The sequence below is a fragment of the Lonchura striata genome, chromosome 6 (genome assembly GCF_046129695.1).
Source record: "Lonchura striata isolate bLonStr1 chromosome 6, bLonStr1.mat, whole genome shotgun sequence".
Classification (NCBI taxonomy): Eukaryota; Metazoa; Chordata; class Aves; order Passeriformes; family Estrildidae; genus Lonchura; species Lonchura striata.
In genome coordinates, this window is record NC_134608.1 from 20,897,347 (window position 1) to 20,914,220 (window position 16,874).

General features: G+C 37.0%; 1 protein-coding gene across 12 annotated transcripts in view; it reads right to left on the bottom strand.

Moving 5' to 3' along the window:
* The window catches only part of NRXN3 (neurexin 3), a 963,379-nt gene that overhangs the window by 132,165 nt on the left and 814,340 nt on the right, over positions 1-16,874 (bottom strand). For all 12 annotated transcript variants that reach the window (XM_021542850.3, XM_021542849.3, XM_077784015.1 and 9 more), the window contains one exon: positions 2,414-2,585. In XM_021542850.3, the coding sequence (XP_021398525.1) occupies positions 2,414-2,585 (172 nt within the window). The remainder of the gene's footprint in view (positions 1-2,413; positions 2,586-16,874) is intronic.

Sequence of the window (16,874 nt, forward strand, 5' to 3'; positions counted from 1 at the left end):
CTAAACACTACAAATAACTGTGTTTCCAGAATTGACATGATGCTATGCAAAACACAGGGGATTAGTCAACTACTATCACTCAAGTTTGATAGGAATTTAAATTTTCAGCAGGTTTCAGTTGAAACACACTGGATTAGCCTGGGTCCATCCAACCACAAAGCCTTTACAGAACTGAATTTCTGCTGAACACAGGTTTGGTCTTGCAGTCAGAGCAAAACACAATAGTGTAAGTTTGGTTAGTGAAAGACAGACAATTAATTTTAAAAGCTCCTGGTCAGTCTGTTTTTTAAACCATTGATTGCACAAAAAATGGAACTAATAAGTATTGGTTTCCTGTAATAATTGGTTCATTGAATCTTTTTTGAATCTTAGGCATTCATAATACCACTATATTGTATGGATATTCTGGTATTTAACATTAAGCCACAGTCTTTTTTTTGGGAAGGCTGGAGTATTGCCCTACTCTCTTGGCTTTTTTGTTTGTTTGTTTGTTTGCTTGGGTTTTTCCCACAGCAATGTAATATCTTCTGGTTTTTTTATTTTTTAGTATTTTTTTTTTAAGTTTGGCTAAAATATTGGTTTGAAAGAAGTAGGAAACAAATAAGGGACAAACCTGCACACATGAAGTGTGGCTCCATAAGCCTTATTTTCACAGGGACAGGCTGAAAAATTCATCCTCTACAGACAAAAATTGAAATATGTGGACAGAAAGGAAAAGGTGTTTGGAAGATAAAGGTGCCCTTTCTTCTTAGGGTACAACTACACACACTCAATACTAGCCCAGAACATAAGATTAATGCTGATTCCATAAAACCATACATCTTCTAATTAAAACACAGAAATATCTTTAGCCAAGGCAGAAGCCCAGGGTACTGAGGTAGTCCCCGAGTGTGATTTATTTTCCCTTAAAAAAAAAAAAAAATCTCTAAAGCACTGAGCTGAATATTTTGTTTATTTACACCAGAGAATTACTACAACAAGCAATATAAGAAGAAAATTTATTCATAGGATTTGTAGTGACTGTAATTGGCTGCCAGCTGGATTGGAGGTATTTTACAAAATAATTGATGAAAGGAGCAGAAAAAAGATCCTCAGTTGGACCTTTCCTCTCAATCCAATGGATAGCAGAGCTAGAACCTAACACAGCATATCTGCCATAGCATTCTCCAAAAAGAATTTTTTCACAGAAATAAGGTTAATAATTGAAATGTATCCTTTTGCATACACCTCACAAAACACTGACAAAGGGACATATGTAGTAGAGAGCAATATAGCACAGATGACTCACACTTTAAAATGCTCCTGTGTGTTTCCTGAGGGAGTAGAAGAGATGAAGTCATCACTTTGGAGTAATTTATTAGTACAATGTCACATAAATTAGTATATAACCTCATGTTAGGATATTTCCTAGAATTTAAGTTTCTTTCGAACAATTCCTACACTACTATCAAGCATTCTTCCTGAGTTACTACTGTACAACCAAGAAATTAAGAACTGAATGTTTCTTAGACTCAGTATTGAAAACCAAGATGATCATGGCTTGACCTTAGGCAACAGATGAATAAGAGGAATGTGGTTAACACTGGAGTTCTTTCCTTGTGTTCAGTTTTCCTTTTATAACCATACACATCATCACACCTCAGCTATCTAACACACTGTCAGCAGCACAAAAAGCAATCTGTTTTTCACTTGGAGTAAGTTTGATCTTTCAGCATGGTGGCAAAGTATCATGACATTGTGATTTGCCAGTGGTGGGATAAAACATCTGACAGTCTATCAAGAGCCAGTTATTCACTATTTCTTGTGGATTTAGGGTGACAATTTCCCAAGATACTGATTTTTTTCCACTGTATTTTGACAGAAAGTCAGCTAGGAGTTGTCAGTTTTGGTTATATGATGTGTTACCCTTTGTATCTGCAAGCCTAAGAGAGAAAGTGAAATTCAGATAAAAAAATATGAGGCAAGCATAAGGTCTGCTCAAATACTTCCTCAATCCTCCATATTCCTTAAATTACTACTCTATATTTATATAGACAGTATCTGGGGTTTGGCTAGAGTCACTGCTCCTTTTCATAAAGTCTGTTCAGAACTTTTCTACCTTAAATATTTAGAAAATATCACAAGTAGCAAAACCAAGTTTGTCATTGAATGGCTTTGTAGAACCAGGATTCACTGAGAGACCTCTGAAATAACATGATCTATGGACATCATACCACACAGTTGGCATGCTAATTCTTCCAGTGTAAAGGACCATTTGTTTGTTTTCCCAGAGATAACATATGCATCACCAGGCTCGTGAATTTATTGTCGAGATGAAGCAACAAAGATTTATATATCAACCAGTTGTTATTAAACATTAGTTTATAGGTACAGATACACTGAAAGAGAAAAACAAAAAGAAAAATATATGTACCTGTGGGGTAGTGCTCATTCACTGGCCAGCTGTCTACCTGAAGTGTTGCATTGCCACCGTTCCTGGTAAAGCGTACTACGTGGTATTTGCCATCATTTACAGGTGTGCTTTCCTCTTTAATAGAGATGTCCACTGTGCCAATATTGAAGACTACACCAATCTTGCCTTGCTCCTGAAAGAAGAAAATGAACAAATGTTTTAAAATTGCTGCCACTTAGCAGAATGTTCTGGCCTCTAAGTCTCCAGCGGGCAGTTCTGCCGGTAGATGGCACTGGGGAATACACAGAAGTCTCATCTTGAGCTTCGTCAGGACACATTTCATTGATTCTGCTTCAGCGCAAACATTTCCTTTCACACTGTTCTTTGCAGCATTCACCTGAAGACAGTGACTCATTTGTTCCCGTAAAACACCACAGAAGACAGGCGAGAAACCAGGAAACAAAAATCAGGAGATGTGGATAAAGAGTTATTTGAGCAACATGTCTACTGATTATTACTAGTCATTTGTTATATAAAATGCAGCCACAGACAGGCTGTTATCTCAACACCTGTTTTGTTCTGTTATTCTTCTTGGGGAACAAACAGTCTTCACTCCCAAAAAAATAATTGTGCCATCCAGCAGGAAGAATGCAGTTAGAAGATGAATGGAACTGGAAGGGAGCAGAAGTGTCATTAGCTGACGTAGAAATCTGGAGGGAAGCTACCTAAAAGATAGGAGCAGGCCATCTTATTTTTCTCCATCACACAACAAGCAGTGCCTTACCAATAAAGCAGTGTTTTCCCAAAACTTTGCAACAGCCACTGACTGAAAGGGAAGAGCAGGCAAAACCTGTTATAGTAGCCACAACACTTCCTTCTGCATGTCTCCTTGGGTGATTCCAAGTAATGACCATATTTAATGACTTTAGGTTGCAAAATACACACCCAGAGCATACTTTGATTAGATATATGCATTTAATACTACTGATTTAAACAGTGACAGAAATTCTCATCATGATACAGTTAAGAGGAATGCATCTTCACTCAGTAAGGAGAGGCACAGTATGCTGGTGTCAACAATTATGAAGGCATATTATGTGCACTGCACATATCCTAAACTGGTACCGACAGGCAGAACTAAAATGTATCATATAGGAAGCCAATGCATTTGCTAGCTATCCATACTATAAAATTGAAACAACAACAAAGAGTAGATGGCCATCTTCTATGAAAATATATCTTCCTTGAAAAAAGATGAGGTGTAATAAAGGGTCACAGGACAATTCTGCTCCGTTTACTACTTCACATCTCAGCTTAGAGGGCAGAGGATCACATTCTTCAGGGTTGTTACGCTAACTTTACTGCATTCACATTAGCAAATCTCAGCAATAAGAAAGAAATTTCTCCTCTTGTACTTGATGGCCACCTTGGATTCCTCTCCTGAATTTATTCCTGTCTCCTGTTATCAAAAAATCTTTTTCTGAATGTTTCACCATGTTTCAATTTCTCAGAGAGGTCTTTCTGATTCCTGCTTTACTTTACATTTCAAAGCTTATTCATACCAAAGTACTCATCACAACTTCCTTGTTTCTTCAATACTCTTTTTTTTTTTTACATTTTCTTCCTAACACCAAGTTTCCTGATGTCAGACTACAACATTGTTTTATGAAAGGAAAGAAAACAATCCTGTAGCTGAAAAGGTCATGAACAGTGGTTTAACTACTTGAAACTTAGCACTGAAACAGTAAGCATTTTGGTTTTTCTCTTATTAAAACAGTACATTTTATACTGTGCTAAATATATGCTGGATATAAAGTTTCATGTGCATTCATAGTGTTATTCTGTGAAGGGACTTTTCTTCAAGATATTCATATCATCCTTCTCTTTTCACTGGACTGTGAGGTAAATGGATTGCTGCTCCCAGCAGATGCCTGAAATCAGATGCCATTTGGAAACAACCAATGTTTCTTCTCTTATGCTAGCCCAAAAATAAGTGAAGTTTCAGTCAACAAAGATTTATTTCAGATAAAAGCATTGCTGGCACAGCTTTACCATTTTGACATATGAAGTAAGTGATCTCCCAACACTGTTTAGTGAATCTTTTGCTTGTAACCGTATAATTATCTTTACCTGCATAGCAATTACCAAAGAACACATGAGTAATTTTTCCTCAAAGACTCAAATAACATATAGTGACCAGGTAACCTGGCTACTGATATTGAGATTTTACAAGACATTGCCTTGCAATCAGCCTCCTGGATGACTTCTCATATTGCTCTTTAATTGCCATCAATACATCAAGTTTCTTTGGCAAACTGTGCCTGCTCTAAGAAGAGACCACCTTGGTGAAGGTATAGCATGAGTAGGTAAGATGAAGACCTGCACCTTTTCTAATGCAACAGATTAGAATCACCACCACAGAAGAGGAAGAAATTAAAAGACATTTGGCAGAGTGAAAGCTGCATACCTTCAAGGGCTTAATGAGGCAAAGGTAAAAACTTGCAGGTGGGGAAAAGGATGGTGGGAAGTTCAATTAATCTCTACAGAATGAGAAAATGTTTCCGATTTCTCCTCGGAGGAAAAGGAGATAGCACCTTTCACCATTACTTTTCCCAGGGCTTGAAGGAAAAGACCTATTTAAAGAGCTAGTGATAAGAGGGCAAACTGGGAAAGAGATAAGATTCTGGAAGCAGAGGACTGCAAAATGCCAGTGGCCTTTAGTCTGATGGAGAGAAGAGGGAAATGAGCAAACTGATGCCTTCCCCATGCCAAGAGGCATCCTCTCCCAGAGCCAGAGAAGACAACCCTCCTAAAAGCAGTGTAATGCTTTGTTGCAATTAACAAGTGCAAAAATTTGTCTTAAATTAAAAACATGGTTCTTGTGGACAGTCCATTCCAGCTGTCTTCAGATCACTCCTGAGCAGAGGTCTCTGTGACTCTTTAACTAGACTTTTGCAGAATTACAACTTCTGAGACTCTTATTTGGACTAAATAGGAACTTGGTATGAAAATGGTTTTGTTCCAATTACCAGAATAAAACACAACACAATAGGTGAAAAGTAGGGCTACTGAAGCCAAACTGCACACACAGACCCCAAGAGACAGTTTATTTATGATATTTTAAATCTACAGGGCACCAGACACTATGAAAAAACTAACAATGAGTTTATGCATTCCTGGCAGATGAAAAAAAAAAAAAAAAAATAAAGCAAAGCACAGAGAAAATCCTACAGCAAAGAACAGTGACCATGGACACAAGGGGCAAATCCACTATTTTCAACATCTCTTCAATTCCAGTTTCTTGCACTACACCACTTCATTAAAAACAGCTTTTACCAAGGCCTACCTTCGTTCTAAATCTGAAAAACAAACTTTACCATTATGGTTTTACACTTCATGATGGACATAGCCTTTCATTCCTTTCCCCACACATTCAGCTGGTGGATTTTTTTTCCATAGCCAAAAAAGGTATTAACTAGACCAGTAAATATATGAAAAAGAAAGATTTTACATTTGAGCCACTACCTATAAAATTTATTTTGTAGCTATAGGCAAAAAAAATCCTATACAGCTAACTTTTCTAACTATACAGCAAGGGAAGAGGTGAGTGCAGAGCCACACAAAATAAACAAGTTATGTGGTCCAAAAGGGTTCAAGAGAAATTTAACAGACAGTGCAGTTTTTTTCCTCACTGTATTGGTATTCAGTGAGTGCCCCAAAAACTTTCCATGAAAAAGCAACCATGAATTAATGTTTTTGAAACCTCAAAGTGACATCAAGTGCTGGCACTATGTCTTGGAAAACTGAGAACCATTTTATTTATAAATAATGAAGTGAACTCAGCATTCAATCTATCTTACTTTTTCTCTTCTTTTTTTAAGGCTACTGTGCCAAAAAGGATTTTTAATGTTTTTTCAAGTATTTGTCTTGTGCTGATTGGTCCCATAAAATTGCTGCCCTCAAAAGCCACATTACCACTTCATTCCTTATATACTTCTGGAGATAAACTTCTGCCATTAAGCCTCAAAGAATTTAGAAATATAATTATGATCACATAATGGAACAGTAGTAGATAAGTTAAAAGAAAAAAAAAAGCACAAAAAACTGAAAAAAAAATGTGAAAGGCTTCTCCTTGACCTGTCTACTCTACACAGACTCCTGGCAACAGCTTGTTCTATGTGCAATTACAAAACATTTTCAACATTATTAAAGGACATGAGAGCTAATCTACAGCCTGATCAGGAGATCGGCAATTTATTGCTTGCCCTGATGTATTGGTTCACTTTGGGCAACCTTTTATTTTACCTTTCTGTAAACTAGATTCTTTATCTGTGACAGAGGAGTTATAGACACCTTCTTTTCAAGCTCTTCCAGCCACAAAAATCCAGATATATTTCACTTAAACACTGAATAGATACTGCCAATTCAAACATTACAGCCCTGAGAGCAACTATAATCTGAGAGAAGCAGGTCTTAAGCTGTCCTCAGCTTCTGCATTCAACTCCTTCAAAACCTGTTCCTTTCCTCTGAAAGGACCTCAGAACAGGTCTGAGGTGCTACAGTTTAGCAGGTATGTTTTAACTTTTGTTTCCCTTCATTCAAAGAGAAGCAGAGCCTGTCGTGTGTGTAAATTCTCACACCTTTGCTTTCTCCATTCAATGCCATTACATTTTGAAGGTGTCTGTCTTTATGTAGCAGACCAGGTAGGAAGAAAGTGAAATGGGGTTGGCAGTGACTTTGTAAGATGAGCAGCTAGAGTGCACACATACATGAACAGCAGTTAAGTTGTACACATACATGAACAGCCACATGCACTCTGTGCTCTGAAGAGGGCTTTACTTTTAAGTTCACTTTTTCTAAATCTAAAATTTAAGTTGTCTGCACAAAAAGTATGTATTTGTTCTCTGTGTTCAGAAAACATTTCATTTCAAAAACCAAGAGAGAGAACTCCAGGCATTAGGACAGATCCTAATCTCAGCTGCATGAATGTGAATCAATAGCAATTCTGTTGAAGAAACTCAATTCCTACTGATGGAAGTGGAAGCAGGGTTTATCCTAGTGTTGCTTTGCTTATTTTTCTGAAACAAAATGTAAAATTAAAGGAAGCATTTATAAAACATACCTGAAATCCAACTACAATCCCAGGCTGTGTTTTCTCACACTCATTGTATTGTATAATATTTAAATAGCAACTACTGCATGTACTGCCTCCTCCTCCCACCCTGGCTGGTTCCAGCATGGCTAGACATCAGCCCAAACCTGGCAGACAGCACTCCTGGTCACTCCATCCTGCAGATCTCTGCTGATTTTGCTGCTCTCATTTGAAATTGATACAAGCTCTTTTAGTAACACAACAAGCCATCTCACGCTGTAGGATGGTTTAGTAAACTTTCCCTCCCCCCCAAAAAATGCCACACACATACACTTCAACTGCACTACCCTCTAAATTCAGGAAAATTGCTTTGTTTTTTTATAACCCTGAGAACTGCATTTCCTGGAATGGCTTGCTTCTGCTTAGGCTCCTCACACTTGCAGTCTATGTTTTAAAAAGAGATTGAACTTTTATTTCTTCCTCTTTGTTTTCACTTCTTTCTTTAAGACTTTCTTTGCTTGATTTCCGTTGGGGTTTTGTTTGCTTGGTTGTTTTTTATTTTTGCTCTGCCTCAAATTTGATTCTGAATGTTAGTCCCTCTGAATGATTGCTCACTTTCTGTGGTTTAGGGGGCTTTTCAGAGCAGTACTAAATGTTGCAAGTTATCCAGGAGAACTGAAGGTATTCATATTCCACAGAGGACGCTAATTTATTACTACAATTACAAATCACTTGATGTGAACTCACTGTAAATAGGAACTCAGAGGTCTTGCTGATTAGAAAGGTAGTAAAAACCAGCATTGTCCTTAGAGGGCCCTTCTGGGCTGCAGCTAGAACTGAACGCATGGCTGGACAGATCTTTCTGGTACACGTGTGTCAATGGATTTAGAAGGGCAAGTATTAGAACCTGTATTCAGCACAGACTATAAGGCAGTTAACTCTACTCTTCTTTGCCTGGCCATATTCAGTACTGTTCTTAGTATCACTGAGAGGTAAGTCTGAAATCAGGATTCAATATGTAAAAAACTCTAGGCCTGGGCAAAAGGAGAATTTACTGAATGAAGTCTGCCTTTATCCAAACAGTGACAGCAGGAGAAGAACACTCGAGAATCAGTATTGCCACCCTGGCAAATATGATAATCAACAAAAACAGCAAATGCTCTGAAAGAAATGACAGGCACTGAAGTGCACCTGGCTTGGAAGTTTTTTGATCAGGGTGCCAACAATTTACAGTTATCTTGAAACAAGGAAAAAATTTTAAGGGGAAAGGAAGCACACAGGTCAGGTAATTTTGATTTTTAAGGGTTGTTATAAGGAGCAGTAGGTAATTTTTTTGTTATAGGTTTTTTTTTTTTACATAGCATTTAAGGTGCTCAACCAGATCTATTCAATGCCAGTTAAAACCTATTTATCAGAAAGAATCACACACACACAGGATAAATATATATATAAATTATTACCCTTTGGGGGCATGGTTTTTAAAAGAAGCAGTTCTCAGCAATACATAATTTATAAGGCTAAAAAGGACAATTTTATAATCTACTCTCCTCTAAAATTTTATAGGAGGTCATATATCTTGTCTAAATTGATTCTTTTTTAAACTACAGGATATATTTTAGAGCAACATTTGTGATTTGCAGCTGAGGAAAGAAGTCTTGGATTCATTACAGTTGCTACTTTGATGAGATTGGCATAGTGTTGAAAATGGTCAAAAAAGCAAGTGGATTTCAAGAATTATAATGAAAAAGAACAGTGTACAAAAGGAAAACCTCTTTTATAAGTTAAAGGTGGACCTTTGACTTAAATTCTTGAACACAGTATATAGATCTTTACAGGCCATCTCAAAAATAAAAAGAGGAGATATAAAAGGTTCCAAAAAGTAGTACACTTAAAACTGTGTATATAGTCATGAAGCAATGATTCAGCACTAGCTCTTTTTAACTCAAAGAACTACAAATATCTAAAAAAAAGCATTTGACAATTATGTTTAAGCAAAAAAAAAGTACCAAATTCATGGGAAGAATCAAGAGCCATTGAATACAGCATTCCAGCTTCATCTTTCCTTGACTGCAAACTCTCTCTTCAGTTTTACAGAGCATAAGAGAAACTCAGCTCTCTGAGTTTCTTGCTTAAAGGCAGGTTTTCCCATCTTTCATTTAAACTTCCCCAAGGCCCTGAAACTCCTTCAGTTATACTTTTTTTTCAAGTGGAGACACCAGAAATTTTTAATTTTAGTTTACAGAAATTATACAGTCTTACCATGGGGCTCATATTTGAGGCTTATTCATCATGATCAACAGTTAAATTCAGGAGTGCTGTCTGGGAGTGTTCCTTGTATTGAAAGATGATCTCTACACTTTGGGTGGAAACACATTACATGATTTGGCTAAAGTAAAATTTATATCCGTTTCCTTGTTAAGAGTTTAACAAATTTTCCAAACTGTCATCATTTTTCGCCAGTTGAAGGTTTATATGGAACACAGATGGTAATAATACTACTTCTCCAATGGCCCTTCCTACAAGAAGTATGTCTTACTCCTGGTCTTGAACTTTTTTTGATCAAACACCTTTGCAATATGACAGAAATAGAGCCACCAGTGGGATATGAAACTGCCATTCTCTTGGTTTAATTTTACTCAATCTCCTTCTCTCCCTGCATCTTTCTGTCTTTCAATCTTTGGCTTTTGTCTAATGAAAGTTTATTTTATAAACAAAACTACCCTGAAGAAAAGAAAAAAAAAAAAAAAAAGCTCAAATTCTGTGACAGTTCTACCAGGGTCAGGAGTGACTCATTATATACAGCACACACAAGATATTTTCACCAAGAAAAGACATGAAATGTAGAAGCTGCTTGTTTATTTCAACCTAGATACCCTGCATAAAATAAGAGCTTTACACATCACTGAAGCAGTTTAGATAACATTAACATATAATATCAGCAGAAGTACACTTAGGAATTAATTTTACACCCAAAGCATACATATTTCATGTAAGGTGATAGCATTAGTACAGATTGAGACCTTTAAATTTTAACTCACTCACAGAGGTAATCAAGATTAGTTAGACAGAGTACAGGGTTGAAAGAAAAGATTTTTGCTTTTACTGCTGGTCTGCTGTACCTTGAAAAAACCACTTTGATTTCTCTCTCTCCAGTTTGCATTTTTATAATGTGAAGTCATGTTATCAAAAGGCTTATCAAATAGTATATCTGTATGTTATCTACCCCAGTGGAACCCTGGTATCCAGTGGGACCTCCAGATGTTGTTGCAGTACAGTTAATTAATATCAAGCAGGGTATCCTGCTTTACATTATCATCATAATCATGATGAGGCTTGTACTAAGCTTACCCTAAACCCATTTTCTCAAAATCTGGGGGATGCTGTGGCACATCTAGTTGCTCTTGTATCTGATACCTGCCAAGCCCAGTAATCAGTGATATTCAGCAGTCTTAGAAGGGAGGCTTCCTTCCATGCTGTTCACTACCTACGACACAGTACCCAATTAAATCTTTATTCCTGTTACCTAGGATAGCACAAGTACACTGCCAGTCAATTAACAGGCAGTAAAATGTTTCAAGAAACACATGCAGGTGTGTTTAGGCCACACAATTTCAAAAAAGCAATTGTTATTACAGAGCTGGTGAAACTCCAGCCATGAGGCTGCTAAATCCACTCATTTAAGGATATCATACTGCAAGTAAAGAAAAAGAAATTAGCAGCATGCTGAAAAGGGGTATTTCCTAGGGAAACAGAGTGCAAAACAGATTAAAAAGGTGATACCTGTCTGTTGGTTCACATGTAAATACATTATTCAGACGGCTAATTTGTTCTCACAGATTAAAATACTCATCATAAAAATATGCCCTATCTGATGGTGTGAACTCCAACTATAATTAGGATTAAATATTCTGACAGTGCCTTTTGAAAATATAAACAATATATCCTGAAAAGTTTTGCAGAATTATACCTTGTAGATATGATTCTGCACTAGGTCAGAAACAGGAACCATTCTGAATGCTGAGAGAAGTTTTAATTTTCTCACAGAAGGGAACCAATGCATGTTGTGTACTGCATTTTAAACTTGAAGTATGCTTAAGCTGCTGAATTCCAGAATTATAGAAGTTCACTGATTAAAAGTAGACCTTTACCTTTGTAAGAGCTGCTCTGCAACTCTTTCTGTAGACAAAAACATGACCAGATCCTAAAATGTCACATTCACTCAATAAAGAAATTACTGCAGTAGCAAGTCACATTTTAGTAGGGTACAAGAACAAGGAAATTGCTCCAAAACAGAGATCTTCCAGGAGAAAATATGGCCATCCATCTCCCCTGGGGTTTCAATCCACTGGGTAACTTTGCTAACAACTTGTGCTGGCAGAAGCTAAAGTGGCAGCCACGCTCCGGTGGTTTGAACCTTGCTGGACACCAGATACTCACCAAAGCCTCTCTATGACTTCTCCAATTCAGCAGGACAAGAAGAAATAAAACGAAAGACTTATGAGTTGAGATAAGGGTAGGGAAGGGAAGGATCACTCATGAGTTGCTGTGACTGTCAAAACAGTCTCAACTTAGGGAAATTAGTTTAATTTATTACCAACCAAATCAGAGTAGGGTAATGAGAAATAAATCTTAAAAACCTCTTCTCCTTGACTCTCCCTTCTTTCAGGACTTAACTTTACTCTCAAACTCTTTACCCTCTCCCTGCTGCCTGCAGCACTATGGGCTTCACCATGGGCTCTATCCTACTTCCATTGCTCCTGCTCAGCAACTTTTTCCCCCTTTTAAACTATGTTTTCACAGAGGTTTTACCACTGTCACTAGGACCTGCTGCTGGCCAGCATCAGGTCCTAGTCTTGGAGTTGGTTGGCATTGGCTCTGTCAGACATGGGGGAAGCTTCTGACAGCTTCTTACAGAAGACACAAACCATATATTACTCAGTAACAGCAATCAGAGCTGAAAAGAGCAGAAAAGTTTGCATTTGTCAAAAAGATGGCATTAAAAAAGGACACTGCATTCCAACAGGAAAGGTGATCACAAATACCAGCTTACCACCCTCCAATTAACCCAAGTGCAACAGCTGTAAAAATACAAGGGGTGAAGAGGCTTTGGACAGAATTAATCTATTCAAACTTCATTTTGCCTAGCGTATATTTTTTTGCAAACTCTATTCTTTTAATCATAAATAATATCCTAGGGTTTCAGAGTGGTCCAAAAATTTGTATTTAAAGGTATTATATGACTAAGCACTATATACTGCACTTTCATTTCTTAGTGTTTTCTTTACAGAATTTTGATAGAATTCTAATAGAATTTAATACATCAGGTCCTATGTTCTATGTTTCTTTTGAAATCTATGAACAGATTTCATAAATTGTATAATATCAACAGCCTATTGTAACCAAAGTAATCTTCTTTACTAGACAAGCAAAGTTCAATAAGTCTCTCCAATCCAAGAAAAAAGGGAAATGTGAGGACTTGCAAACACAAACAGCCTCTGCATTCAACAGCTTATTTCTAGTTTTTCAATGCTTGTTTTCTTAAAATGGCAGATTTTTTTAAAAGTTAGTATAATTGTGGCTTTTGAAATGTGGCTGAATTCCAGCTGAAGGCCTTCCTAATCCTGAATCAAAGATGTTTCCCAACAGTTTTAATAGAAGCAGAACATTAAAAATATGTGAACATTGCAGTATAGGAAACTTAAATTTCTAATGAAAATAATACTCTACAGATGGCATGATAGACCACTGATAGATAAGAAATAGTGGAATATTAGACAGAGAGAAGTGGAAAAAGAGAAGAGAACATAGTGGGTTGAAGACATAGCTCACAAAGGAGGCCACCACTATCAATTCATACTGGAAAGCAGAGACAAAGACAAATTACTTGACAAAATTTAGCAGGAACAAGAAATTTTAAAGGAAAAGAGCAAATAACTTATGTGTCCTTTCATTCTTAAGCCACTACCTAGCAATTTACATTACCTTAACTTTGCTACCAAGGAACACTTCAAACATCCATGTTTTGCATATACATAGAATGCAATAACTACTAAATAGGTTAAAAGGCTGCATCTGAAACTTGTTGGAAAAAGCACCTCACATCAAGACTGACTTTCCCCACAAAGATGAGAATTTTATTAAATCAAGCTAGGCAGTTGTGAAAAAATTACTACTTTGCTATTTGCATATTTATTTTGTGTTGCAGAATTCGCTTATTTTTTGGCAAACGGGTATCGGCTGAGCCCCTTGCCAAGTGTGTACTATGCTATTTAAAACAGAACTGATGATGTCAAATGGAAACTTGATTATTTGGAATGGATGTCACAAAAAAAGCTGAAGTACAGAAGTAAACCTTTAGAGATACCCTTTATTCAGAAATCAGTGTAGCTACCATTAGGAACACTGAGGTAAAGGAATCTCAGGATATGGGAGGTAAGACCAGTACAAATACAGCCCTAATATGTCCATTCCTTGATCAAAGAATTTTTGTGAATAAAATGGAGCAGCCAAAGGAATTTAGAGATACAGGACTGTTGTGATTTAGACTATACAGTTTATGCTTACATACTGGAAGGAAAATTTTTCTTGCTTTTGTCCAGCACTTTGTGATTTAGCAACACTCAGTAAATATTACCCAAGTGCAAGAACAGAGTTTCTCTGTTCATTCATTATTTTGTCAGCAGGCTGCTGAAATTTGTAGGTCAAACTCTGACATTTCTACTCAGGAGAAAGCCCTACAGAGGACCCAGATCTGAAAAAGGATATTGTATGTTCAGCACAAAATAACATGGCCTTTAAAAATCAAATTTAAAGAACTGCCATTTTGTTTAGGGGAATAAGAGTAACATGGGCCTTATCTTTTTTCAGTGATATGACCATAGCCCCAACTCTCCATATTTTCTCCTTCCTAGACAATTTATCTATCTGAAGAGACAATAAACTTGCAACATGCTGATCTTGTACAATACGAACTGAAGGAGCAATAAGGGTGATGGATGTCTGTGGCCAGCCATTATGGCTGTTATCTGTGTCTGCAGGCAGATGGAGGACAGCACTGGCAGCATATGGCATGGGACTCTGGGCTTGGAAGGCAGATACAGCAGACTTCCAATAAAAGGAACTAAAACCAAAGCAGCATGGTGGCTAGCAAGCCAGTCTGACAGACTAAAGTGTTGATCACCTTCCTCATTTCTGTACCTCTACACCTTATTCAGTTCTATAGGCTCCCATCTCCATCCTAGAGCTGGCCTTTTAGCTCTGCCTGCAGAGAGGGAGCCAAGAAGCCTTAGAAAGGGACAACAGCCATTTTGGCAGATGCAGCCAGGCAGCAGGGGTCAGCTGGTGAAGCTGGCCATGGTGAGCCTGGCCTCAAACACTTCCAGGGATGGGGCAGCCACCATCTCATTAGGCAGCCTGTTCCAGTCCCTCACTACCCTCAATGTATATAATTACATACTAATCAGAAATTACACAATATTTTAAACAGAACCATTGATTATAAGAACATGGGCTTTCACAAGTGAAAAAAAAAAAAAAAAAAAAAAAAAGCTCCTGAGGATGACACACACTGTCAAGATTCAAAAGATTATTTTGCAAATTGGTGGACAATGCTAGTGACACAGCTTTGTCAGGCTATAAAGAAAATACCAACAAAACAAAGCAGATAATATGTGTATTCATGTGGGGACACCTCAAAAACTACAAATAAAGGAATGTTGGTATGGATTCCCTGTGTTTGTAGCTACAATGTGTTCTATATTTAGTTGAATTACAATTAGAAGAAGATGAGAAAATACAACAAAAGAGCATGTATCTGCTTTTTGCAAAAAAAGACATGGTCCTGTTTATGCTAAAAAAGAGATGGACCTGTTCATCTCTGTGAAATCCCACTGCTTCTCTGAATAAATATAACTATCCTCATTACAATATTAATAATCAAAGACTCTCCTTCAGAAAATGGATATAGTTGTTTTGGCATTAGTAACATGAAATTTATGCTGATCAACCAAACACCACTCATGCTCTTGTACCAAAGAAGAATTAAGTACATGACATAAGTGAAATAAGCTCCAGGGAATTCATGCAACACCAGCCTGAATGCAAAGATAGCCTAGGCTAACACTTAAAGGATGGAGAAAACAAACAGATTGCAGTTCTGTATCATAAAATCACGATGGTCTTTTTTCACACCAGAACACAAGTTAACCTAATTACAGTCTCCCTAAATAGATGGATACAAATGCCAGACTTAATGCACAGCAGATCCCTGCATCAGGGTTCTGAAACTTTCAGAAAGGTTTGCACAGCTTCTTGTTAACGAGTCTCAAACACGAGCAGAATTGTCCCATTGTGGGAAAAGAGACCATCATGAATGGCCAGCCAGATAACATCAGGAAGCACAACAAATGGTTCAAAATGTCAGATGTATTAAAAAAAAAGTATCAAACATTTAAAAAATTCCACCCTATGATGGCTTTTAAACTTCTCAGATTTTCCATAATAAAATAATTACGTTTTCTAACAAATTTTGTCAGAATTTTAATTTCTAGATATACTAATTCTTACATTTGGTCTGTGTTTTCATCCTCCCTTTTCCTTTGAAGAAAAAAAAAGAAGCAGAAAAGATGACAAAATGAGATAAAGCAGAAATCTTCTTACCATTTATAAACCTAAACTTCAGATATTTATTTTATCTGAAGACACAATTTTCTAATAAAAACAGCAACATTATCTTCAGTGGAAGGCATTCAAACTCTAAAAATACATCCAGTTAAAATCTTACTTTATAACATTTGTAATTTATTTTTATCTTTCCTAGACAAAGACATATGTGGGTTTCTCAAATTGAAATTATATGTAGAGCATAACCACTTCAAACTGGTGGCTCATGAGGCCCTCTATTACCTTCAAAAGGGCACATCATAATCTTCTGATTTTGCATACTATATTCATCCCGTGCCTTTGTTGCTCTTGCTAAAGGGGTTGGCCTTCCTTAAGCTCCCTTCCAAACTTTGGGAAGCGTTATCGCAAGAGAACAATAAGAAGAATTACTATCAAGGGAGATAACACTGCAGTCCCTTTAATAAGGACTCTTTTTGACATTGAAGCATGTGCTACATGGTGGCAAGGGAAAGTTTGTTTAATATCATTTCCTCACAAAAGTTATTTGAAACTTATACTGGCCTGGTGCTTTTTAAAATGCAATTATCAATCCACTTTTATCAAGAATCACTTTATTCTTTCAGGTGACTACATTTCAGATTGTTTGGGGGTAATTTTCCTTTTAATGTTGCATGTTAAACAAAGATGCAGCCCTAAAGCAGTGGGCTGAGTATCACAGTCAGTGGTTAACAACCCTACAACCTCCAAGGTGGCATTGGTGACGTGTAC